General features: G+C 42.7%; 1 protein-coding gene across 2 annotated transcripts in view; it reads left to right on the top strand.

Annotated features, from left to right (window-relative positions):
- Window positions 1-27,561, top strand: part of WFIKKN2 (WAP, follistatin/kazal, immunoglobulin, kunitz and netrin domain containing 2) — a 252,096-nt gene extending 224,535 nt beyond the window's left edge. For both annotated transcript variants that reach the window (XM_069654909.1, XM_069654910.1), the window contains exon 2: window positions 24,020-27,561. In XM_069654909.1, coding sequence (XP_069511010.1) covers window positions 24,020-25,537 — 1,518 coding nt within the window. In that variant the 3' untranslated portion in view covers window positions 25,538-27,561. The remainder of the gene's footprint in view (window positions 1-24,019) is intronic.
- Window positions 27,562-27,935: the final 374 nt, after the last annotated feature.

Raw genomic sequence — 27,935 nt, forward strand, 5'->3', positions numbered from 1 at the left:
CATTAAAAGACACTTTGCGGGCCTCATGCACCCTTACACTCCTGTTCGCAAACAGCATCCAACGTGGGATCTGAATGTGGTCCTTACGGCCTTGTGCCATAAGCCTTTTGAGCCCACGGCTACAGTCGACCTTATGTACCTTTCGTGCAAAATATCCTTCTTGGTGGCTGTGACTTCGGCAAGAAGTGTGAGTGAGCTCCAGGCCTTGTCGGCAGAGCATCCCTTCCTGGTTTTTCATAAGGATAAGGTTGTCCTGAGGACAAATCCTTCCTGCCTTTCAAAAGTGATCTCTGATTTTCAAATGAATCAGTCAATCTCCTTGCCCGTCTTCTTCCCAAACCCAGCCTCAGAGGCTGAAAGGGTTTTGCATTGCCTGGATGTTAGAAGAGCTTTTAAGTTCTATTTGGACAGAACATCTGAGCTCAGAAACTCTTCTCAGCTTTTGATGACTTTCAGTAATACGCAAGTTAAGCCAGCCTCGAAAGCGACCATCTCCAGATGGATTACTGCCTGTATTGCGGAGGCTTACACTGCTTAGGGTCTTCAACCTCCAAAAGGTATTCATGCTCATCTTGTGCAGGGAAAGGCGGGAAAAGTATGTCCCCTGGGAGACCATTGCGAAAGCGGCTAAGTGGGCGTCCCCATAGGATTTTTGTAGGCATTACTGTCTAGACCTGAGCACCAGAGCTGATGCTCAGTTTGGTCATGCTATGCTTAAAAACCTTTTTCAGTAAGGAGTTTTCATGCACCCGTAATTCCTGTGAGGAGTGCTTGGGAATCTCCCATAAGTATGGGGGAAAGGGGACGGGATGTAGGAGTATAATAAAGTTACTCACCGTAGTGACTGCCTTACTCCTAGTCCATAGTCCCCTTTCCTCCATACGCCCGCACGCCGTCCCCTCTAATAAGGTTCCTCTGTTATTGCTTAAAGGTCTCAGATGGGCGATGATCTGGGCGGAGCTAAGGAGGGCTGGGTTACGGCCGCATGCGGTACCCCGCGTAAAAAGAGACAGTGAGTAACTTTATTATACCCAGACGTGGGTCCCTTGCTCGCTGCGCCATAGGCAACCAGGCTGCACCTCACGCAGGAGGCCCAACAAGGCTAAAACATGTCTGGGGTTGCTTGTGTTTCCTAGTAGAGGGGACCTGGACTAGCAGTTTGGGCAGGGCTGCTCCCATTGGTTGCAGTACCTGACTGATATGCATATGGATTGGCCCCTTTTGCAATGCTGAAACCTTCCATCTATCACTTTTTTGGTTTTTGGGTGTTAACATACTGTCAATGTTAATGGGAAACATCTTTTCTTTACTCGATTCAAACAAAAAAATGTTTATTTACCTCACTGTTGATTCTGTGCTTCTTCACTATTCAGGAACTATGGCAACAATTCAGTCCTACCTGTACAATCCTGAATATTCAGAAGAGGACATCCTTGAAAGAGAGATAATTCTAGACGATGTGGAATCAGATGAAAGTCACGAGGACTAATCACCGGAGCCTGAACCAGTCGCACAGAACTCGTTTCCACATGGTGTGCCTTCCATCATTGTGAGCTTATGCCTACTCTGGTGGAGAACTGCTGTTGGTGAGAAACCTCTGGCTACTTGGCCTACATTGCTAAAGAAGACACACCACTGCTATGCATTACCGAGCTGCATGACTTCAGGCTGCCAGCCTTTCAAGATCTGTGTTGCGAATGTTGATGGTCCTTATGCACGAACTTCGAGCTACAGTTCGCCCTCGTAATACAAGTAATGAGCAAGTTCACTCTATATATGTTGTGTATTTGACGACCGAGACAGCTAACATAATATGTAGTCCACATCTATCCCCTTTCCACTATCAATGGCTTTTCGCACCTGTGGGTGTGCGCTCACAATGGGGCTGGGAGTATGTGAACACTCAAGGTGCCGAATACCATGTACACCACAAAGGGTTCTTTTGCATTGGGCACCCATATCCACATCGTCACCCCAGACCTGGTGTCTCCAGACTCCCCTTTGAAGACCCTGTGCCTGCAATCAACATATGTTCCGTGTCCTTTGACTGTGCTCCAGGCCTATTGTGCTCACCTCATCCACATCCATCCCCCTCCGCTATCAATGACAGTTCGCACTTGTGGGTGTGCGCTCGCAAAGGGGCTGCACTGGCAGGATTGAGGTCGTCAAACATTGTCTTAGAAGCCAGGTGGGGGTGAACGACCATGTCAGATATTCACATACACACTTACTTCTGTAATCCTTCATAAACAATGTGGGGGTTAACAAGAACCCATCTGTGAGATCAACAGCGGATATTGCCAGCTCTCCACTTTTTACCTAGCTTGCTAAATTGGCTCATCTGTTCTTCTAAGTAACAGTTAGTCAACTTTTATTATTGTTTTCTGTAGTGTCAACGTTCTTTGCCAGGCCACTTTCTATTGCTTTATACCCAATGTAAACCCTATTCTCATGTTATTTTATTCAAAATGTCTACACTTGAAACACTTGTGTATAGGTGCGTTATAAATGCCATATCATATCATATACACCATTATCAACCATCCTATGCATTTTTCTCTGTAATTAGCACTTAACATTACAGAGTATTATTTACAAACGTAATCCTTCGTAGTGCATGTTTTCAATGCATGTTTGCTTTAGGTGCCATTTTTTCTAAAGTACTTTTTTTTATTATCAAAGGAATATGATTTTTGATTTACTCACTGTGATACCTTTTTAATACTAATATTTATTTATATTTCTTTAACAGATCATAGGGACAATCCAACAGCGCCTTCTTGTATTGTTTTTGGTTGCACTAATAACAGCCATGCTAAAAGTCAGAGTACAGTCTTGCATGTATTTAAACTTAATAAGAAAATGGCTCTTGAGTTGCGGATTTGCAATGTCTGAAATTGAAAGCAGAGCCAAGGATGTCTTGGATTACCTGAGTGGCAATCGATTCCATGTATGCAGCATGCACTTCTCAGAAGATATGTACGAACAATCATAGTACAATAAAAAGTCTCACCCCAGACTCCTTTGGAAATTACTTCCCAATGCAGTTCCAACTGAATTTCTGCACACGCTGACCCCTGAATTTTCCTGTTCAATATGTCTTATAAATGAACACTCAATGTATTGAAATAGTCTGTGAACCATTACATAAGGAACGGTTTTAGGTTTTTGGGGAGTATTTCCATTGATATTTTATTAGACAGCTTTCCTTTGTGACATGATTTACTGTGGTTTGTACATTTTGATCTTTGGATTACTTTGTGTATCCCTACTTTGGAGACACCTGAATAGTTCAGTGCAATGGTAGCCTTCCCAAACACACACTCACATTGCATCTTTTAAAAATAGGTAATTTCTTTAAAATTACCATGTCTGTCTTTACGTAGACTGCACTGATGGAATTACAGACCGTTGCCATGGAGGAAACCACAGACACGTCCAACATCTTAATGGTGGGGCCAAGCTACTTGCACACAAACTTTTTTTTATTGTTTTTGATGTGGTCTAAATCATAATACTAAAGTCCATTTTCTAGTGAACAATAGTATGAATATATACATCGACTAAAGGACTATGATGCTACATCGACCACTATTCCAGAATCAACAGCAAACTCACTCACCTTTCAAGTAATTTGTTTAGAATATTCCTTCAGATGCGACTATACAAAATAGGTATTTGTTCAAGTTCAACTTAAAACGCTGTCCAGTCATTTGATCGACAGAGAAATGGTCGACAGACAAATGGTTGACGCAATTTGGTCGAAAGACAAATGGTCGATTTTTTTTTTATTTATATATATATTTTTCAGGTTTTCGTTTAGGAAAAAAAAGGGTTTTTTTAGCAAAAAAGGAGGTTGGGGGACCCCCCCCAAAAAAAAAAGTGAAAATACAAAAAAGAAAATTCGACCATTTGTCTTTCGACCAAATTGCGTTGACCATTTGTCCTGTCGACCATTTATTTTCGACCAAATGACCTGTAACCACTTAAAACATATTGATTATTGTTATGTATAATATTAGCTTTTGATACAAACTGACTTGTAAGCTTCTTTGTCAATATCGACCAACTTTTACATGTAATTTTTGTTGGTGTTGATGGTACATCTTTATTACTGTTATAGAGGCGGAGCCTAGAACTTCAACAATATACCTTTCTTCTGCTGCAACCGGTCTGGAGGATGAGATATGAGAAGTGATAATTTATTGATTTACACTAATAGTTATTGATTAACAATGTCTTTTTTAAATGTAAGATAACTCACTTTTTTCATAATTTGCAATACTGTCAGCAAAGCATCACAACAACTATGATGTATCACAGAAACACATGCAACAATGAAAGTAAACCTTCAGAAAAATGTACTTTGTCACTGAATAACAGACCCTTTCACTGTATAAATGGTGTATGTTTTTGTTTATAAACTTAGGTGCTTAGCGAAAAATGGAATTGGTGAAACAAAATAACATCACAACGCTTTAAAGGGGCCACAATTTTTTTTTTAATTCTCTTTATTGAATTTTTCAACAACTTTAACAATCCCCATAACTCCCCTCTCCCTCCCTTCCCCCCTCCCCCCAGTGCTGTTCCAAAGTCTCCGTAGCTCCCTGTCACCACAAAGTGTCTAGTCGGGGTTATTCCAGATCCAGAAGTCTTAAACGTTGCGGGCGCCACCCGATCCTGAAATCGTCTCTGAGAAAGGAAAGGACCTCACCCCACTCGCCCGCAAAGTTTTGTATTGTATTGTTCATTGCATAGGAGGCCCATTCCATCGCTACTATCTCCCAGACTTTACGCAGCCAGTCTTGAAACATTGGTATGTTCGAGCTCTTCCATCTTTGGGCTATGATTGTCATTGCTGCCAGAGTGAGCATCACCCTCGCTCTTTCCCTGCCCCTCGAACCCGCCGGCCCTTCTGCTGGCCTCAAGCCTAATAGTGACCATTCCGGGGGTATGCCTCCCTCTGCCCCAAACACTTGTTCCATCGCCTGCTTGATGTCTCCCCAGAACGGGACTAAGGGGCCACAATTTAATGAATATGTTTTGCTCGATGATCTTGCACCAACTCCCTGCAACATCTCTGAAGGTTATCAGGTACACTTTTCAAATATGATTTTTTAAAATTTTAGATGTACACAGTGTCGACTTTATGGCAATAATAATTAAAAAAAAATGTAATCAGACAATTAACCATACCTAGTTTAACTGATTTTATAAGGTCAATAATCGTTAAATCAACTTTCTCAAGATGTACTCTGTGAGATCAAAGATTTTAACGTTAAATTATTTAACAATTTAATCACTGTTATTTGAACTTATGTACAAGGAATGTACTACTGATGCGGTTGAAATTGAAGAGACACATGGACAAGAGGTATACATAAGATATTGTAAAATATCAGTTATCATGCATTTTAACTGTGATGTAATATTTAATATGTTTTAATGTTTTCCATGGTGATATTTTGTTTTAGATTGCAATTGGTCCACGGGGCGGCACCAGATAGGATATGTTACGACAAAAAGAAAGCTGTTGTATTCTGGACTTAAAAAGTAAACAACCAAATGGTCACAACATCGATGAAGAATTATATACGTTTCTGGGTCAATAAGTCAAGCCATGTATATTGTCCAATGTTTTGTATCAGGTTAAGTTCTGAATATCAAAAGCAGCACCGCCAACACATATTGGTTAGCAAATGCTGGTTTGCTATGATCATTGTTTTTAACTATTTTTTGTTTTTTTATTGGTGATTGTTATTTCTCTTTAAGATGTTTTTAATATATATCACAGTGCTTGTTAAAGATTCAATAATGAAAGGGAAGATAAAGTGATCCTAAATGTATAGGATAGAGGATGTTAATGTTTAAATACTGTGCAGGTCGTTCAGACACACAATCCTATGAGAGTTGCAACCAGAATCATGTGATTAGTAATTATGGAGTCGAAAAACGAATAATCGAGTGGTTTGCTTTTAGATATGTATTTAGATGGATGGGTAACGTGTTACTATTAAACTAAGCATTTTTTTAAATTGTGTTGTTCCATGGGATAGGCTGCTAGCACTATGCAATAAGTTAGGCAAAGTTGATTCAATGCTGCTAATGCACTACAGCACTTTAACAAGAGAGAAAAATGCTTGTTTAGATTATTAATGCATAATGCACTTTAAGGTAATCTCATTGGGGAATCCAAATGAGATATGCTGTTAATGGACCATAGTACTTTATAGAAAATGATGCTGCTAATGCACCTTGGCACTTTATAGAGAAATATGCTGCTAATGCACTATGTCTTTCTACAGAAAAATATGCTGCTTTTGCACTATACACCTTAAAAATGGGAATACAAGCACTATGCACTTTATGTCAACCACGCTACACTGCAGCTAACAGTATGTATCCCTATCAGAGAACACAAAGTTTATATGCACGTGTATTATCTCGCGCAGTATTTAGTATTTTACTAACAAACGTTACAAATGCAAATTCAGTTCCATGGACAATCACTGAACGTTTCAACACTGGTTGTTTAATCCATGTACTGCACAGTATAACAATCAGCATTATAAATAACAATGCATGCTGATTATAACTAAGTAAAGATGGCTGACATGAAAAAAACGAAAAATCTCAGAAAAAGAATAATCAGTCCCCTTTCTACCTCTAAATCCCATCATGCAATGGCCAATTTAACAAGCACCTTTTGGAGTATGCATTTGTTGTGAAAAAGAGGTGAGAAAGCCACGAAACTCGTCACGCATATCCCTGGCTACATTGAATGGGAGAGCCTTATTTGGATGGCTTTTTACTTTTGTTTTTTGCCTTGATTCCACGGAATACAATAAAAAGGAAAGTATTGAGAAGAAACCAGTGCCCTGGAATTTATTTTTGCCATGGAGAGTGCGACCCGACTTTATGACTGTTTGTTAAGCAGTTAGATGAAATAATATATAAATATTACAAATGCAATATGTATATATATATGATTCTTTAAGTGGAAGAGCAAATTTCAAGGTTCATACAATTTCAAAATGCTGTTTTCCAGCTTGGTCTGGTGGTCAGCAAATCCAATTTGACTGTTTCAAGGAAAATTAAAAAAACAAGGGAACATAAAAGCATGTTTAAAATGTGTGTTATTGTTTTAGAGTACAAATAACACAATAAAAAAATAAAAAATAAGTTATCAGTTATTTCATTGATATTACATTTTCATGTTGTAAATTGTAAATTCAAATGTTCTGTATGTGTGCTATAAATTAAGTATGTTTTTTTTTCAATTAGAGGCCTAGGAACAGGAGGAGCATAATGATATTGCTTGCCAAACCATTGTCACTTGGCAGCAGCTACGTGTTGATGCTCAGTATGGTTCTTGCAAGATTCAGTATCATGATGCAGATGTACAGTGGACGGAATGTGAATTGAATGTCAGCAGTGATCCATGGAAAATAATCCTGGATCATTGTTACAGCTCACAACTTCACCCAGAAGAAACAAACACAGAAGATGTTTCAGAATTGCCTGCAGAACCGCTCACACAATCCACACCTTCTAAAAAAATGCTTTCTAAAAAACTGACAATGTTCCCTGTTTCCCCAATACATGTGGACAAAATCGGAAATATCACAGACAGAAATAACCGAAGCATCTTCGCTACTGAGTGACGATTATGCTCATTATGTGGACTTCAGTCTTCCTAGTGTTGAGGACTTATCCACCACCATGGAATTGCAAACCACTATACATCTGGATGATTGGCTATTAATGGAACCAAAATACATTATATTCAACTACAGCCTGGTCGAGATTATGAAAATGGTTAAATCATAAATTGCGTAGGAGGATTTGTGTGAAGCCATTGGTGAAGTTTACTTATGTAGACAAAGGCACCAACCTGAAGAGAAGATCAAGGGTAGCTGTGTACACCACCATAGCTAATTCTTCAGGGTCTGCTCAACCTACATTTGGAAAAGTGCCTGGAAATGTACTTTGTTCATCTACTTTGTTGTTTAGCGGATCAACGTACAGTACAATTTCAAGTTTTTTCAAGTGTATGGGGCTCAAGTTCCTTTCAAAAACCCAGTACTACAAATATCAGAAGGATTTCTTGTTCCTTCCTATTAGCCAGGCATGGACACTCAAACAAATGGCAATGGACAATGCTCTTGCTGGCAAAAGGCTGGTTTGCTGGTGATGGACAGTGTGACAGTCCAGGTTTTTCTGCTAAATATTGCACTTACCATTTCCAAGACATGAAAACCAAAAAAATTGTGAGTTCAGTCGTCATGCAAGTAACTAAATGTACATCGTCTGTTGCCATGGAAAAATATGGTTTCACTAAATCCATTCAGCTTCTGCATTCTGCTGTCAGATCCTCACTCCTCTTGACAGGCGCAGAAGCAGCACAAACGCCTCCCTTCCCATTGGGTTTTGGCACCTGGGAAATAGTCACCACAGGCCTCCGCAACCCTCTGGGGAAAGAGGGTTAGGGTCCGTGGAGTGGATAGGTAGAGGGAGTTCAGGATGACCGGAAAGAGGTTTAGGAACCAACTGTGGATGGGTTGGGGGGAAATAGGGGTAACATACTCCTCGACCCCTGTGCCGATCTTGCAGGTATTCAGTTGAGATACACCGCCCTCTCATACGCACACATCCAGCACCACATATTCAACTCAGAGATTATTTCTTGGAAGGCTTTTGTATTGGAGCCTCTAACCAATATTCAGCTTGTGCTCTGGTGTCACTTTGTAATGCTTGCCCAAGATAGCATTACCGATGTGCAATCACAAGTACCCCACATTTACCCCATGTGTAGGCAACAAACAATAACATGCAAACAAGTACTAAACACTTAGCTCTGGCTTCTGCGTGAGTTCGAGGTCCTTGGGCCTTTCTGTGTTGATGGGCTGCGAAACTTCTCACCAGATCCGATTCAACTACGGGCTGTGAACAGTAAAACAAAGTCAATGCACGTGCGTGCAAAAAGTCGTTCCTTTAGAACGTTCCCTGTGGGATTTCAAGATTGTTAATCAGTGCGGTTACTTCACCGCCTAGCCCACTCCAACTTAGGGTTAGTATTCATGCTCTGCATGCAACTAGTAATCAAGTTTCCTGTGCTTCGATTCAGCCTAGGAACTTAGATCCAGCCGCGCGTAGCGCGTCCCACTCCGACAGAAGTTAAACGTGTACTTAGCTTTTCTTGTACGCGGGGCCGGGGATGTGGCAGGCGGGCGGTGCCCCGCGTAGGCGTGCCTCCTGGAGCTCGGGAAGAACACGTCCTCTCTTGCCGGTGACCAGGATTGCGAGCGGAGCTCCTTGGGCGCGGCTCGCGCATGCGCAGTAGTGCGCGTGGGATCCGATTGCTCCCAGCAGGTCTGTGAAGCACACGGCCTGCTGGGAGATGTAGTTTCCGGGCGGTTCTCCATCCTTGGGCCTTCTTTCTGAAATAAGGATGGAGAACTCGCCTGGACAAGCTGCTGGCACAACCGCAAGCCTCCTTAACGCCTCCCAGGCCCCCCACAATTCTACCAATGACTCCAGCCCTGACATCTGCATTCCAGAGGAATTCAAACAGACCCGATAGCCAGTGCAGGCACGTTTCAATAGCCAAGGCCATGCGAGAACCCTTCACAGAACAAGCATCAATAAGATGATTGACACGTCGCAAAATTTGAAAAAAATGTCATCTGTTGGAAAAAAAGGCTACAGAAAACATTTTGGTCACATTCTATCAGCAACCATCTTTGGTGGAGCTCATAAACTTGTGATAGTTCTGTAGATATTCCGCTTTAAAAATGGCATTCATTGATGCACCATTGTTCTAACTTACACTCTTGGAAAGAAAACAAACATTTCCATGAATGTGCACAAGGAACATTGAGCAAGGAGCAGGAGCGTAAGAAAAGGTGGTTGGTTTCAGGCTCCCCTCTGTATTCAAAACACCTTCAAGAGACTTGAGGGGACTCTCAGAGTTCTGCCACACTGAAGATTTGGAGGTGTTCCATAATATGTGCGTCAGGTACAGGCCTAAAAGGTTGCATTTTGGTATAAATGTTATGGAGGCCAGAACAAGACTGGCTGTACTTGCACGCAACGAGAACATTGAAAGGAAACAAACAAAAAACTGCAGGACTTTTCGGGGTGCCTTGTTACAACAAGGAGTTTACCAAAAGAAGCAAACAGTGGGTGGCAAATCCAGTCTTCCAGTTCATGGATTTTGAATTTTGGAAAGATCTGACATTGAATGCGCTGGCCATGCACACACATGAGCCTTGTGGGACACCGCAAGTGATGGGGATAGGGTCTGCTGCCGCCACTGGAGAGAAAACCCTCATGGTTCTATTAGCCAAGAAAGATTGTATCCACATGACAGCAGAGGAGGAGAAGTGAGCTGCGGCCGATAGGTGGTTACAGAGGATTTTGTGGTTGACCAGGTCGAAGACCGCTGAGAGGTCTAGAAGGAGTAGGATAGCGGCATTACCTTTATCTTTGATTTCATCAATCTGACTTTTGAGGTCAACAAGGGCAGTTTCTGTTCCGTGTTGAGGTCTAAAGCCAGATTGACGTATTCCTAGCAGTTGGTTAGTCTCTAGGTAGTCCTGAATTTGCATGTAGGCAACTCTGTCAAGGATTTCTAGCAAGAATGGGACCGTAGCGATGGGTCTATAATTAGTGGGAATGGCCTGGTCTAATGATTGTTTTTTTAATAGTGGAAGAACCCAAGATTGTTTCAGGTTACTGGGGACTGAATTAGTGGAAAAGGACAGATTTATTAGTTTAGTGATGAAAGGGGATAGATCTCTGGCTGCATCTTTTATAATGTGGACAGGGCAACTGTCCAGGGCGTTTGATCTGGTAGACCTCACTACTCTTACTAGACACCTGACACACGTGGCACACTTCTCTAATGACGCAGCATCGTGGGTAACATCATTCGTAGAGTGTAGAGCCATGAAAGTGTTCTCTAATACAGCACATGCAGCACCCTCCATCATCCACTGTGGTGTGCCACAAGGTTCCTGTACTGCCCCCACGCTCTATAATCTTTTTACCTAGCCACTATTTGATAAACTAGACGCACTGGGGATCACCTACACAAATTACGCAGACAACACACAGGTTCTCCTCCCCCTGACAGGGAATTACCACCAAGACGCCTCTACCCTACAGCAAATATACTCTACCATACAAGCATGGATGGCTACAAACGGCCTCTGCTTGAACGGGGACAAGACGAAATCCTCATTCTAGGACAGAAATCCACCCTCTCCAACCTCAATCCACTGTATATCAATTTCAACATAGACAATTGTATCATCCCAGTCCTATCCTCAGTCAAAACACTGGGGGTTCACATAGATGCCACGCTATCCATGGACAAACAAGTCTGGGCCATAGTCTCGGCCACAGCACTGAGTACTAAACTCATTAATGCAATAAACCCATTCCTAAGCAAGGATAACTGCCTTTCCATCGCCCGAGCAACGATAGGAGCCAAACTAGACTATTGTAATGCGCTCCTAGCCGGCACCTCCAAAAAAAACTATCTAGACTCCAAACAACTCAAAACAACGCTCTCAGAGCAGCCCTCAGCATTCCAAAAAGAGAACACATCACACAAGCCAGACAGGCAGCCCACTGGCTCCCAGTCGAAGACCGTATCTCCTTCAAAATTCTCACAACCACCCATAAATGCATCAACCTCACAGCTCCCTCTTACCTATCTGACATGATAGGTAGATATCAATCCACGAGACCAAGAAGAGCACAATACACGAATCAACTAGCAATACCTCGCATCAACAGAACTAAAGCAGGAGAAAGAGGCTTCCCCTTCCTCGCACCTAAACTCTTCTCCTTCAGAACAAATCTCAAAACTGCCCTATTCAACTAACCCCGCTATCATGTGCTCCTGATGCTCCAGAATATCTGTAAGAAAAAGAATATCTTGTCCAATGTAACCGTACGGACATGAACTATATGCAACTAAGTATAAGCAACAGTGTAACTATAGGCAACTAAGTATAAGCAACACTGTAACTAGCGCCACAATGTCTCCGGTCTGCTGTGCGCTCAACAAATGCGAATAAATAAATAAACTGTCCCCTTTGCAGTTAGATGGTTTTAGAGAGGTTATCATTTATTGAACTTCCAGTATAGTTACCTTTTTGAAAGTGAAGCCTAAATTAGTGTCTGTGGGCGGTAGTGTATTTGGGCTAGTAGACTTGCTACTAGTAAGTTGTTGTCGTTTATCCTCAATTTTAGTTTGGAACCCTGTGATTTTGTTGGCAAGGGCGTTCTGGATACTGGTGCACCAAGGTTTGTCTTTTATGCAAGTATCTGTGGGTGGATTAGGATTTTCTAATTCCTTTAGAATGATGAAAAGTTCTTTGGTGCAGGATCGTGCCTGATTTATCCTAACGTTGTAAGCTTCTTTCTTGGTGCAAATTATCTCCTTTTTGTATAAGGAGGATATTCTTAAGATTAATTTTGTTTTCAGCAGATGGTGTTGTTTTCCATAGTGTTTCTAGCTTAGCTTTATTTTTTCTCAATATTTTGAGTTCAGGGGTGTACCAAGAGTTCAAATGAGCTCTAGGTTTACCTTTGCGCAGCTTAAATGGGGCGATAGTATCAATGGCATTGGCCATAGAGTCATTGTAGGTGTTGGCTGGGAGTGCGTTGAGAATGGGAAGGACCAAGGGTATTAGGGCTTCAGCAGTAATGTTACACTTATTCCTGACTGCCCACACAGGCAGGCTCATCAGGGCCTGTAGACCTTTCTTGTCCTCTAATAGCTGCCTTACGCTGGCCAGGACTCTTATACAATCCAAACTGGACTACTGTAACAGCCTATACCTAGGTGCAAACAATCCATAATTAACAAACTTCAGGTACTCCAAAATAACGCGCTACGAGCAGCTTTAAACATCCCCAGGCGAGAGCACATCTCCACCACCAGAAAATCCTGCAAATGGCTCCCTGTACAACAATAAATTGACCTAAAAACCATCTGTCTCACATACAAAGCCTTAAACCATCTAGCCCCACCTTATCTCAACAACAAATTCACCTTGAAATCGGCTACCAGAGTTACCAGATCTTCCAATATCTTATGCCTAACAGTGCCCAGATTTACCTTAAAAAGAGACGGAGGATCCAGCTTCACGGATCCAGCTTCACGGTCCTTGCCACCCAACTTTGGAACACTTTACCATTTAACATCAAATCTATTGAGTCCTTTCAGTCTTTCACGAAACAGGTTATTGGATGGTTACTGGATACAACCTAACTTTACCATCTTCTCTCTTCTATGTCTGACAATACTGCCTATACTCCAACTGTGTGGTGCACCTGTAAACTGTATACGTGTATAAATGTAAACTGTATATAATGTATTCTGTAACCTTTTCTCGAAGCGCCCTTTTACCTCTGGGTCTGGAGCGCTATATAAATAAACAAAACAAACATGGAAAAGCTCCAAATTCTGTTTCCATGAGCCAGTCTATGTCACACAACATAGCAAAAGAGGTTTGCCCTCCCAAACATGAACTAGTTGAAAAGTTGACTTCAGGATTCAAATGATCTGTGACTCTCTTCACAATGTTTAACAAAGCAAGTTTCAAGCTTTTGTACAGTGTTTGGAAACTGTTTTCTTTGTACAATAAATGGAAAAGCATGTTACTTGATATGTAATTGTTAAATACATTATTCTTTATTAATTATTGTTTGTGAAGTAATGTCACTAGATGGGCCTTAAATGTCTATTTTTCTTTGATTTATGTATTTATTACCATCATGTCAGTTTGATTATTTCAAGTATGTGACTCAAATCTAGAAGAGACTGGTGAGCCAACAGTCACCAGGAGCTACTTTTGGCTTCCCCAGGCCAAGTAATGTAAAGATATAAACTAGCTCCTTTTTCCATAGTGGTAGCCCTGGTGACCGGTTACTGCACCAAGGCACTGCTTGTAGTTCCAGTTTATCCAATCCTAATTTTGAGCCCTGTTGTTTGTGATGAACTCACAATAGTGACTTACAAAATTCGGCACCTGAATTCCCACAGGAAGTACCAGTGCCACAAAGTCAGATCCAAATGAGACATGATGGAACAATGTTCTATGTTATGGTGGAGTGCCCGCAAACCTCCTGCGGCCTCCAATGGACCACAACAAACCACACTTTTCATGTGTGGCTTGGAGTTTTTGAAGTTGCTTTGGACAGTGTAGCAAGTTAGAGCCCCCCTCCAGAAACAGCTCCCAAAGGTTAAGAGGCCCACAACTGACCACACTTTTGCCGCACTTCTGCACTTGAAATTCTCTTCACACCATACATACCATATGAATCTGCATGTGACCTTATCACACACTATATTTTGTTGTGTCTCTAAATCTTGAAAGTACATGTGCAATACCCAGGGACATGTTTTAGGCTCCTATTACTTTGCATTCTGGTACTTGTCTGTTCCATTTGTAAGGTGAAAACGCTACAATCATTCTCTATTTGCTTGACATTTGTAAGGTTCAGCTACTAGGATTTATGTGATTTTCAAGTCATCTCTATAAAACGAAGTGTTCTTAAAAGCCAAGTATTAACACACTAGCATACCAAAAAGACCTTAAAACATGTGGTTTAGTGTCTATGTTGCAGGTTGGTCCAAAATCCTGAAGTGTGTGATCCTGGAGTAATCAGGATATCTCACTGTGCCTTGTGCGCCCAATTTAGAAGTCCCTAGACGTTACTCAGTTCAGACTACACTATTGAGCAAGCACTGTCAAAGCCAACAGTTTTGGCTTGTGTACAATTCTTAGGCAAACTGTACCAATGCTTGTATTTATGGTCTTCAATCTAACCCCATCATCACGTCAGTAGCACATCTCCATGAAGGGCAGTTTCTAGCCAACTTGGTGCCCGGGACTAAGCACTAGAAAGCGGCCCTCCAGCCCCTGACTGCCACACATCACTCTCAACCTACACCTCTGTGTCATGCTACAAAACCCCTCAATATAAATAAATAATTGTTATATAATTGAAGCTGGTTTCATTACATTGTAATTCAAGTACTGTACAGAAGAAATGTAATGTGAAAACACAACTGTTGCCCAAGTAAATGTTTTTTCTGTCATCTGCTCTTAGGGACTGCAGTTTCAAACTGTTCGTACTGGCACACTGCGGTGTGACCAGCCTTCCAGGGTATGAGGGCCCACTGGCCCTCTGTTGCAGGTATTCTGTTCGTAATACCTCACTTGTATTTTGTAAGGAGCAATACTAGACTAACAATATGAATTATTTTCTGATAGAAGGTTATCATTACAAGATGGACAGTCTGGTACACTCTTATTGCACTCTTTCAAAATACCTCTATGAGAGTAGGAAAGGTGACAAATAGTACCAACGAGGGTTCCTGTATGCTTTGCATTAAATCACAGAGCATTTCAGGAATATAACAGTGATCAGAGATCTCTATATTTGATAAACAAGTCTCTGATAAAAGGATTGTATGTGTGAATCTCTAAATTCATAACAGACGCATGGCTTGCTGCTCACATCATGGTTCACAACACTCACCCTAACATTAAAATGTTTGTAACCATGAACCATACATACTTATTCAAACAGCTTAAGTTTTTGGATGCGAGAATACAATTGCTGGAACATCAGCCACTCAAATGGGGTACAAAGTTAATCCGCAATACTAGAATCTCTGGTTCACTGATTGGCTGGTGAGACTATGTCTGCCTGTCAAATCAAGTGAAACGAGACTGGGGGAAGGGCCAGTGCAGCAATAATGGAATTCTATCCGACAGTATTGGAACCACTAGCAGAGAAGCATCAGGGTACACCAATGTGTCCCTGCACTTACTAAAACGGTCCTATTGTAAGGGTGTAAACGTAATCACTTATAAGCTCTCCAATTTTTGCAGTTGATGTCCGGGTGGGATCACTTTATTTGGCCAGGATCACACACACGTACGCTAAACAGCAAAACAGGGATTTTAACCCACTCTGAAATTTAGGTACGGCCACCTTCTTCCACTCTTTACTTACAACAAATATTTAAGTTTTGAGTGTCAAGGCCTACAATGATACTGTCCTATAGAGTTTACTTGGAAAATATACAAATTGCATAGTAAAGCATCATAACAGGATTTACATCCTTATAGCAGCATGTTGAGCCAAACGAAAATTCAGTGTATTTTTATTTTCCACATCCTGAATGGAAAACTATAAGAAGCAAAATATCCATTTACCCACTTTATTTTCAGTGCTTTAAGACACAATAAAAGACATCGGGCCTCATTATAAGTTTGCCAGTCCGGTAACAACGGTACCGGTAAGCTTGCCGGTACCGTTGTTAACAGACAGGCAAACTACGAGTTATGCTTGCGGGTGCCTTTGCCGCCCACCAGGACTGGCCTGGGGGGGCTTACCGGCACCCGCGAGCAGAGCATGTTGGATGCACCGGCACCATTCTGAATGGTGCCGGTGCATCCGACCTCTCCATTCCCATTGAGGCCCATGGGCCTCAAATGGGAATGGGGAGCATTTTTTTCCGGCGCCTGAGAATTGACAATTACCGGGGCCAGGCGGGGCCGTAATTACCCGGTAATTGCCCATTCGCGGGGGCCAGAAAAAAAAAATCGCAAGTATGGCGGCAGCCTGTCGGTTTTACCCGCAACGTTACCGCCAAACTTGTAATGAGGCCCATTGTGTAATAAACTCACTTATGTTTGGAGATTCATCACACATCTCCACTGTTTTATGTATGGTTTTAAGAAAATGCAGCTAAGGACATCAAAGAAAACTTTACTTTTTAGCATATGAAGCTATTAGACATTATGGGTATGAAAAAATATTTCAAAAGGCGCTTTATTTTGTTTCTCGCTTTAACAGTCACGGGTTTGCAAGGCGACTAATGGTCTTTCTGATGACAAAAGAAACACGTTGTCGAGTTCATTATGGCACAGGCTGCAGAGGGACGTAGCCTATGGTTCTCTGGGGGGCTGCGACTCGGATTGAAGATTTGCCGTGGAAGAAACAAAATGCACCCAGGACCATGTTTGTTTTAGTAATGTTAGAACGTTAATAAAACGAATTCAGAGTCATAGGCTCTGAATTCGTTTTATTAGCAGTCTAACGTTATTAAAACAAACTCAGAGCAGGTGACTGTATCGAGACTCCCAATACTGCCACCGGCTCCAAGTTTGTTTTAGTATCGTTAGTACGTTACAAATTCCGAATGGGCGAGGGCATTGGGACTCCTAATGGTACAACCCACTCTGAGTTTGTTCGAGTAACGTTAACACATTTATAAAACAAATTCTGAGCCAGCGGCATCGGAAAACCCAATTCCGCTGATAGCTCTGATTTAGTTTTATTCGCAGTCTAACTTTACTAAAACAAACCCATAGCGGGTACGGCATCGGGACTCCCAATGCTGCCACCGGCCTTGAGTATGTTTTAGTAACATTAGAACGTTACTAAAATGAATTCAGACCCGGCATCTTTACCCAACGTGCATGCTGAAGAAAATGTCTGCCGTGCATAAAGAACCGCAGACTGGAGAACCACTGACATCACCCACTACACAGCCAATCAGGTGTTCGTACGCCAAAACCCTAGAGCAATGGCCACAAGTCACTAGATGTACATTTTCAAAGCCATTTTAAACCAAAATGTAATTCCTAAAATACCTGCTACATTTTACAAAAAAACAATGGGCCTCATTACAACTATGGCGGTAGCCGTGCCTTTTGTTACCAGCACGGCTGCGGCCGGAGTCGTTTTTTTACTGGCACTCAGCAATGGCCAATTACAGGGGCATTCGGGCCCCGCTGGACCCGGTAATTGCCCATTGCCGGTATTTATTACTCCCCATTCCCATTTGAGCCGCATAATGCTCAATGGGAATGGGGAGGCCAGTAGCGCCGGCACCGTTAATAACGGTGCCGGCACTACAGGGTAGGCCTGCTTGCGGGTGCCGTTCCGCCTGGCAGGTCGACAAGCTGGGCTAACAGGCACCCGCGAGCAGACCTCGTAGATTGCCAGTCCAGTAACTACGGTTCCGGCAAGCTTACCGGTACCATAGTTACTGGAACGGCACACTTGTAATGAGGCCCAATGTAAAATATGTAACATAACTTAAAACATGCTGTAAATATTTTTTAAAGCATCAATCAAGTCAAATAACTTTTTTAATAACATTAAAACATGGCGGCCGCCATTTTGGAAAGAAAAATGGCTGACCAATCCACCACACAGTACAAATTCAGCAAAAGAGTGCAAAAAGAGGCATGTCGTGGATGGAGAGGGAATCGGAGGAAAAGCCCATTGATTTTACTTAGTGATGGGCGTTAAATGGGTGGGACACGTAGTCAAACTACCATGTATCCATGCTCATATGCCAACCTGCATTGAAAAGCATTACAACAAACCTGCATCCAAAGCCCCTGCTTCAAGCTCTCATGTTAAAGCTCTTTTTTTAATGATAATAGTTTCAGCTTTATATTCAGCGCTTTCAGCGCCACCTAATACCCGAAACTAAAAAAAAACGTACTGCTCAATAGAGATTACACAGACCATTCATATATTACAAATCAAAGTTATTTGTCTCTTGACTTACACAAGGCAAATTCTTATAACGTAACTTCTCATGATGCCCTCGAATATCAAAGTCCAATGTCACTGCCTGTAGCACCATTTTCTGGTATTTAATTTCCGGTGACGTTGATACATAATGCAAAGTAAAAGGTGCTCCCACAGCTTAGATGTCTTTTGCCACACATGGCCTGGAAGTTGCTTCCAGCTCAACCCCAAAGGCCAGTCAGGGACTGACATGTGACGGATTCTGCCCCATCCCCAACAGGGAAACACCCTTTCAAAGGCAATGGGCCTCATTATGACTCTGGCGGTAGCTGTGCCGGTAAATACCGGCACGGCTGCCGCCGGAGTCATTTTCTTTCCAGCACCCGGCAATGGGGATTTACTGGGGCATTACAGCACCAGCGGTCCCGGTAATTCCCCATTGCCGGGTGCTGGAAAATATTACTCCCCATTCCCATTTGAATCCCATTGGAATGGAGTGGAGAGGGCGGATGCACCGGCACTATTTGTGAATGGTGCCGGTGCATCCTTTGAGGTCTGCGAGCGGGTGCGGCTCCGCCCACCAGATCAGACCTGGCAGGCAGAAAGGCACCCGCTCGCGGAACTCGTAGTTTGCCGGTCCGGAAACAACAGTACTGGTACCGTTGTTTCCCGGACCGGCAAACTTTTAATGACCCCCAATGGCTTGTTAGCGGAATGTCCAGGTATTCTTATTTTTATTTTATGTTTTATTTAAAATTATATAGTTTAGTTGTAAACTTTTCATTTATACAATTTTCAAGTGTAAGCATTAGATCAAATATTTGTACAAACTAATTACAAGAAGGACATTTTTTTTAAATAAACACCTATCCATAATTATTGATAGTTTCTAGTTGAAAGAAATTTCTCAGTTATATCGGTTTTCAAGTTGTTCTCTTGTCCAGTTCTAGTATATTGTGAAGAAATTGAGTGATTGTGGAGTTTATTGGCTTGTCCGTTCATTAGCATTGACCATCTTGTTTCGGCATCCATGTACTGCGATGAAATTTCAAAGAAAGCACCAAAGCAGGCTCTCTTTTGGGCAAGTGCTGGGCATACCATTATAAGATGGTATAATGTTTCTGGCGTCTCGTGATCCTGACAAAACCGACAGTACTGTTCTGTGAGAGGTATCAATCTAGACATGGCCAGTTTGTATCGTGCCGATATAGTATTAAGATGAAGTTTCATGTAGGTTGCTCTGGTCTTGTAGTCAGGAAAAATGGTTAGGTATTTGTGTAGCTCGTTAATAGCCCGTATGTAAGTAAGACATTGAAGATTCATGCAATACATTTCTTTCTTCTTGCTGGTCTTTATTCAATCATTCTGCATACGTTTTCTTTTTGTATTTTGTGGCTGTAGAGTTAACATTTCGACTGAGATGTCCTCTTTTGCAAGTTGTTGTATTAGTTCATCTTTCCAGGCTTGTAGAACGGAATTGTTCATGGCGTTCGGGCGAAATCTCAGAATTTGCATAGCTGGTGTTTTCTCAGACAGCATTTTGCAAAGTATATCGAATTGCTTGCATAGAACGATTGAGGCTAGTGATTGGGTCGCTATTTCGTGCCTTATCTGTAGGCCAGATGTCGTTTTGTCAAGTAAAATGATGTTGTCTGCGTACATCATGGCTGGAACAGGAATAGAGTTGATTTTAGGAGGATTTAGAGCATTATTTTGGAGATGATCTTCAAAATCTGCAGTGACCAGATTATAAAGTGTGGCAGCAGAGGATAGCCCTGCTTCAGACCGTTCGATGTGTGGATGGAAGGAGTGGTTGCAGCTTCTTTAGACAATCTGATCGTTATGGAAGTGTTAAGAGTACAGCAATTTAATTGGCTCGTTGATCTCCCTTGGGCATTTCCATCCTACTAGTTTATTCCATAGTTTCTGTCTGGAGATGGCGTCGAAAGCCATGTGCAGATCAATGAACGCTGCGTGTACAGTGGTATTGTTTTTATGGCTTTGTGTTTGATCAGATTTAGTAAGAGCAGATTCACATTAGTACCAACATTTGCCGTGAAGCCTGTTTGCATTGTGGCAAATCGATTGGTTTCAATGGCCCACTTATTCAATTTTTTAAGCAGAATTGAGGCAAACAATTTCCCTAAGGGATCGAGGAGGGCAATGGGACGAAAATTAGCCGGCTCATCTCAAGCTCCCTGCTTATAAATTGGCACTATTGTTGCGGTTTGCCAAGAGGAGAGGATCTGATTTAATTTGTTGATCAGGGAGAGAAGTTGTTCCATTAAATTTGCCCAAATTTGGGGATCTTTCTTGATGATCGCGTTAGAAAGCCCGCCTGGGGCAGGGGCACTGGAGGTGTTTAAGTTATGAATCATCTCAATGATGTCTTGTTTGTTCATTGTATATGCCACTTCTTTCTCCGGTCAGAATCAGCGGATACCCGTAGAATGGGCTTTATATATAGCGGAAAAGTGCTGTATCTATTTTTGTTGCATGACGTTTGCAGTCAGTTTATGTTGATATTGAGAATTGTTCATGAGATTCTAGAGCTCTCTCAGGTTATGTGTTTTATATGTTCTCAAGATGGCTTCTGCATCTTCTTGCGTTAAAATCATGCAATGAGATTTCCTCCAGTTTGAATACACTTGTTTAGCTGTTTTTATTTTTGAAATGTTGTCTGGACTAATGGTTCTTCTTAGTAGGCAAAGTGTCTTTCCCAGAGCCTTTTTTCTGCTACTTCTGCTTTATATGTATGTTTATGCATTTTTCCACTGTGCAATGATTTCCGTTTGTGAAAGGGAATAAGAAGCCATTGGTAGTTGAGCTATTCTTATAGGATTGGCTGTCTCTGCTCGGAAGTTGGCAAATATCCAGTAGATTTGGGAGCCTGACAAAAATCCTGCCTCTTTTCTCCACAATGTATATTCCTTTATTGTCATTTCCCATTCCTTCAGTTTGGGGGATGATCTGTGTGTGCATGCCAGCACAACTGCAACCACAGGCATGGAAACTTGGAGTCTTCATCCTCCGTAACAGTGCTGTCCCTTGTTACCAGTGACAATAGCTTTTTTTGCTCAAAACAACCAGAAGGGTGTAACATTTCCAATGATACCTGCAAAAACACTTCGTATTTCCTTTCTAGAAGTACCCTATGTCAGCAAATGTCTGTGGCGCTGGCATATGCAAAGCTTGACAGATGAGCCCGGCCCAGCTTCCTGCGTTGGAGTTCTCATCAAGATATGGTAGGAAGAGATAGCAGGAAGTCCCAACCCTCTGTCTCAGAATATACTGAAAACATCACCACAGTCACAGAAACCGAAACACAAACATGCGTGCACACCATCTTCCTTGAAAACACAAATAAATATAATAGGACGCCCATGCGCCCGTTCCATCACCAGATCCCAGGCGGATTCCTTTGCAGATCCTCTGCTTCTCTGAATTGAAATATGCAGCCGACTTTCCAAGAAACTAAAACTTGGGAGCACAATTAAAGCCAAGTCAACATCTTTCACTCTGAATTGTCCGAGTGCAGACCCCATAGCCTCATTTAACAGCAAGAACCCGACCACAGCTTCCTGTCGTTTCTGGCAGAGGCTGACTGCAATCAATGTACTCTACTGTCTACATCTGAGCCACAGCAATGGAAGGTGGTGCCGGGGAAGCAATAGGTTTGGGGTAATGGCCAATTGCAGAGGTGAGTGGCAAGGAATTAGTGACTCAGCAATGTGGGCAAGGAAAGAGTGGGGAAGGGGATTGAGTTAAGGGTTAAAGCATGGAGCAAAAGTGAAATGGACGTCTGAAAGTTAATTGTAAAAAACGGGGTTGAGTGTGTGGGTGGGGAGAGTTTGGCATTGAGTGTGCATGCTCTGTAAGTTGGGGCAGTTGCATTACGGGGTTGGGCCACTGCAACGCTCCATGGGACATAAAATAATACCCACCCCCAGGGCAAAAGTTGCCAGTCTTCCCCTGGAAGTGAGCTTGCACAATCACAGGCTGAGCTTGCTGCAGTCAGTGTAAAATGCTGCCTCAGGGGGTTGCCGGGGGAAGTTGAGAAGGGCAGGCCATACCCTAACCATGCAGACCCTTGCCACCTTGCTGGCATGAGGGCCCCACAGAATCCTGGCCTGCAGGCCCGTGCTCACACGGTTTGGGCCTGCAGGCCTAAACGAGACACAGCCTCAGTCATTCTCTTATGGGGTCTTCAGCCGGCCTGTGGCACGTGTCTGCAGTTTCTCCTTTTATTAGCTTGGGCCATGACACAGTTATGGTCCATCTTAAAAGGGCTACACGTGGGATGGCAACACATAACACTGCCCTTCTTAAAAGGGCAACACACTTGGTAGGGTCACACACCACATGTCAAAATGCAAATACAGTCCAGAAGACAACTAATTCTGGAGATTTAAAACGGGCTATTTCCAAAATACACAAATTAAACACATCAGAGATTGGGGTTCATGTGATTGCAGTCAGCATTAAGAAAAACTGTCCGTTCATCTCTCAATCAATGAAGTCCCCCAATGGGCAAAGAAGGGAGGGGGGAGGTGGCAACGACGAGCGAGATGGCCGATTTCAAGTGTTTGGGGTAGGATGCTCTTTGTCTCACGTTGGGACCAGAAAAAGGCCTTTGGATAGAGGGGAAGGGCTGCTCATTGAAAGGACGATGGACGCATTAGAAATGGTGTGATGTGTAGGACGGGTCCTGAAATAAAAATAAGCACTTCCCACATGAGAGCGACCAACCAACCACGAAGTAGCAGTCAAGTGACCACCAGCTTAGCTCAGAGTCTCAGTCAGCTGAGGCTGAGATATAAATACTGCACAGAGCCGGCAGCCCTTAGCTCACAGGCTCAGACCGTGTTCTCTCTGGTGGGCAATCGTGTTCGTTGTCTCTTCCCTCACTGTGCAAAGAGACGCTGAAGTTGAAGTGGCATCACGTGCCCCCACTGTGCTCTGGCGTGTACAGTGCATGTGCAGAATGGGGCGGAGACAACTTGTTTTACTTACTCAAATTAACAGCCCAGCACGGTGAAACGTTGCTAGCCACCGGACCAGGCAAGATAGGTCACCTGGATTTATGACGAGTCACTCTGACACAGTGGCTTAGTTTTGCACCCTGCTGGTTGTGCCACCCTAAATGCTGACACCTCAGACACGCAGAATTTAAATCAAGAAAGAACAGCAGGAGGCAGTGAAACCCGAGATGGCGTAAAAGGATGCTCGTTCATAGAGCTAGTGTAATATTTGCTGTAAAACTGCGCTTCCCGAAGAGACCCCCCACAACACGTTATGCAGCCCAATGCCTATCAATGAAGTCGAGTTGAATCCGCATTTCAATGTAACCTCATTATTCATTTTGAATTGTGGCTTCATGAATCATCATGTGTATCTTTCCAATAGTTATGTTAAATATGTTTCTTCTTTTTTCCAGGAATGTGAAACCTATGAAAAATGTTGTCCAAATGTTTGCGGGACAAAAAGCTGTGTAGCTGCACGCTATATGGATGTCAAAGGAAAGAAAGGCCCCGTGGGCATGCCAAAAGCTGCAACCTGCGATCACTTCATGTGCACTCAACAAGGCTCGGAATGCGATATCTGGGACAGTCAACCCGTATGCAAATGCAGAGACCGATGCGAAAGGGAACCTAGCTTCACGTGTGCTTCTGACGGACTGACCTACTACAACAAGTGTTTCATGGACGCAGAAGCTTGCAGCAAAGGAATCATGCTGAACGTGGTGACCTGCAAGTATCATCTGACGTGGCCAAACACCAGCCCTGTGCCTCCCGAGACCACAGCTCGCCCCACCACCGCCTCTCTGGAAACAACGGTCATAGATGTTGTGCCGCCGGGGTTACTTAACCACCCCACACATAAGTCGGTTTATGTCGGGGAAACTGTAAGCTTTGTTTGTGATGTTACAGGCAAACCAAAGCCAGACATCACTTGGCAAAAACGGGTAGATGGCAAAGCAAACATTGTTATGAAGCCCAACCACGTCAGGGGCAATGTCGTTGTCACTAATATTGCGCAGTTAGTCATCTACAACACGCAACTGCAAGACGCAGGGATCTACACATGCACCGCGCAAAACACGGGTGGTCATGTTCAGGCGGATTTCCCGCTATCCATCATTTTAAAAGAAGCTTCCATAAAAGCAACGTCGCCAAACAAAACAGAGTTCCAAACAGAAGAGTGCCTGAAGCAGCCAGACAGCGAAGACTGCGGAGAAGAGCAAACCAGGTGGTACTATGAGGCAAAGAAAAACAACTGTTTCACCTTCGTTTTCGGTAACTGCAATAAAAACTTAAATCATTTTGAAACGTACGAGTCCTGCATGACGGCGTGCATGAACGGTCCTGTGAACGTGTGTAACCTGCCAGCGCTTCAAGGCCCGTGCAAGGCCTACGAACCAAAGTGGGCCTACAACAGCAGGATGAAGCAATGTCAGTCTTTTGTCTATGGCGGGTGCGGTGGCAACGAGAACAATTTTGAAAGTAAGGAGATCTGTGAAGATATGTGCCCTTTCCCAAGGAATCAGCATTGCAAAATATGCAAACCTCGTCAAAAGATGGTGACAAGCTTCTGCAAAAGTGATTTTGTCATTCTTGGGCGCCTAACGGATCTGACTGAAGAGCAAGATTCTGGGCACGTGCTTGTTACAGTAGACGAGGTTCTTAAAGATGAGAAAATGGGGTTGAGGTTTTTGGGACAACAACCACTGGAAATCACACTCTTAAACATGGACTGGAAGTGCCCCTGTCCCAACGTGACCACACTTATTGGCGAGTTAATCATCATGGGAGAGGTCCACAATGGAATGGCAGTTCTGCAACCAAATAGTTTTGTTGGTTTTACCAGTGTTCGACGTGTAAGAAAACTTCGTGAAGTCATTCATAAGAACACGTGTGAGCTTTTGAAGGATTTTCTAGGAGTACAAAAAAAGTAATCAGTTCACAGTGGGGAAATGTGTAATTGTAAGAAAAAATTATTGCCATTCAACACTTTTCAGGAAAATAGTTCGCCTAAAGTATTAACGTGTATTGAGGAAAATCAATAGTGATTTCTTTTTTAAACATGAAAAACAGATATGAAACAACTGGTAGACGAAATCAAAGAAGTAGATCCCCATAAGTGTATTCATCCACCAACTTTACGGGCATCACTATCCTCTGTGCCATGCAACACAATCAAAAGCTTCCTAAAACAAACCTCTGCTTCACAAACATGTTATCTCCTATCCTATCCTATTTGCTTACTCTGTAGGTTCATTTAGGCAGCACAATCAGGCCTTCCACCTGCTGCACTGTAATGGTCACTGTCACCACAACAAAGGTTGCATAAAATTCATCCCCACTACACCATCCGTTCAATCAAGGATTGCAGGGTGGACCACTTACCGAGTTCACCTTGCTGCCTTCTCTGCTGACTCTTCCATTCCTTGGCACATGAATGGGTTTTGCCACCAACCTCCTGGTCAATCTTTCAGGCAGCACATCCTCTATACTCCCCTGCAGTCACACCAAGATTGAGATCCAGTAATGCAAGCACATTGAATCACGGTGCATCACAGGTCCCTGTAGAAGTCTCGGTTTCTAGTGTTTAAATCTGTGCATACATGGCCTCCCTTGCCCCTCTTCGCACCTTCTATTTTATACACCTATTCACCATTGATAACAAACCCAACTCTGCCTTACCACCACTACATGTCTGTGTTTCGTCAGGAATCATGTAATTGTATCCCTTTTGCCCCCCTTAACTAGAATAATATCCCCCTCAACATATGATTAGCCACCTGCAAAATAGCTCTCCAACACTACCTTTGTCAGCCCGAAGAGTCTCCTGGTTTCCTCTACACCCAAGGTCAACAACACTGACAGGGCACATACTGTTTATCCCATTTACTCTGGTGTACAATGTTTACTGTACTTCTGTAAACATTCTGTAAAGTCCTGCACACTGCTCTCTCATTTTAGCATCAATCACTGTTTCATGTCAATTCGGTAAATGCAGTTCTGGTCGCAAAGCAAGCAAGCATTCGCAAAGCCAACAGTTTTGGCTTTTGTGTGGGAATGGTACAGGCCTTGTCTTGGCACTGCCACAACGCTACTACCGGGCACAAGATGGACACATCTGTGAAATTGTGGCAGTCCCCGGGCATATGAAGCAGTGACTGGCAAATGCCTTTTTAACAGCTATACACAAGCCAAAACTGCTGACTTTGCTAATACTTGTTTCTGACAGAACGTCAAGTAACAGGATTGAGGACACACTTACTGCTTATAAATCAAGTGGCTGAATGCTCACTTGGTTACGCCATGTTTATTACACCGATAGCACATTTAGAGCATCAATTAAGGCATTAATTCGAAAACAAACTGCTTTGGCGTAACACTAGCAGGCCCTTGCAGTACACATTTTGCTGTTACTGCTTGATTGAGCTGGCTCAAGGAGATCCCATAAGGATCTGTTTTGGGTGAGGAAGGACGGATAGTAAGTGGACAACGCCAGGGGGAGGGTAAATAACCAAACACCACCCATAAAGTGTGTGCCCCTGCTCGCATGCCATCTCCCTCCTATCTGTACATAAAAGAATAGTCATATAGGTGGCACATTAGCGCTACCTAATACCCAAATCTAAAAATACATAAAATGTGAACTTCACATTGTAAAATGATTAACTCCCACAATGGATACACAATTTCACTGGCAAGTATGCAGGCAAAGGCAGCTTCTGTGCTTGTTGTATTGCTGCTTTGCTGCAAAGCGTGCAAATTGGACATTCTCAATATCAAAAACTAGGTGAGTTGAGAATTGAAGCCTTGGAAATCCAGTCTCATTATCATCAGTCCAAAAAATCACCAATAATGCTACGAAATGCACACGTTTAAAGGCTGCATGTAGAAAGAGTGATCTGCATAATTCTGATGTCACAAATGTATAGAATAAATTAATAAAGTTATTGCATACTCACCTAGTAAAAGCGTGATCTGTTCATATGATCAAGTAGATATTCTACAAGTCAAGATTTATTGGTGTAGATTTCCTTTTTTAATCAACTATTTTTGTATTTAAATCAACAATAGCCAGGTACATTGCTATTTCTTCTAAAATGGGTACAATATATTGAGGTCTTACACCTTGTTCATCCTTTGCCACAACATTGCACGAAAACATACCTGAATATTCATTCTAAAAACACAAACAAATTACAATTCAAATATAAGTGCTTATTTGGTCACATGGAATAAGTTACTTACCTGTAACTCCGGGTCTCCAGCATTGGCATCTTTCATAGATTCACGTGCTGTGAATACTCCCCGTCGTCATTCTGGGAATCCTCAGTA

Source organism: Ambystoma mexicanum, chromosome 3q (assembly GCF_040938575.1).
Source record: "Ambystoma mexicanum isolate Mex_15411 chromosome 3q, UKY_AmexF1_1, whole genome shotgun sequence".
In the NCBI taxonomy this organism is placed as follows: Eukaryota; Metazoa; Chordata; class Amphibia; order Caudata; family Ambystomatidae; genus Ambystoma; species Ambystoma mexicanum.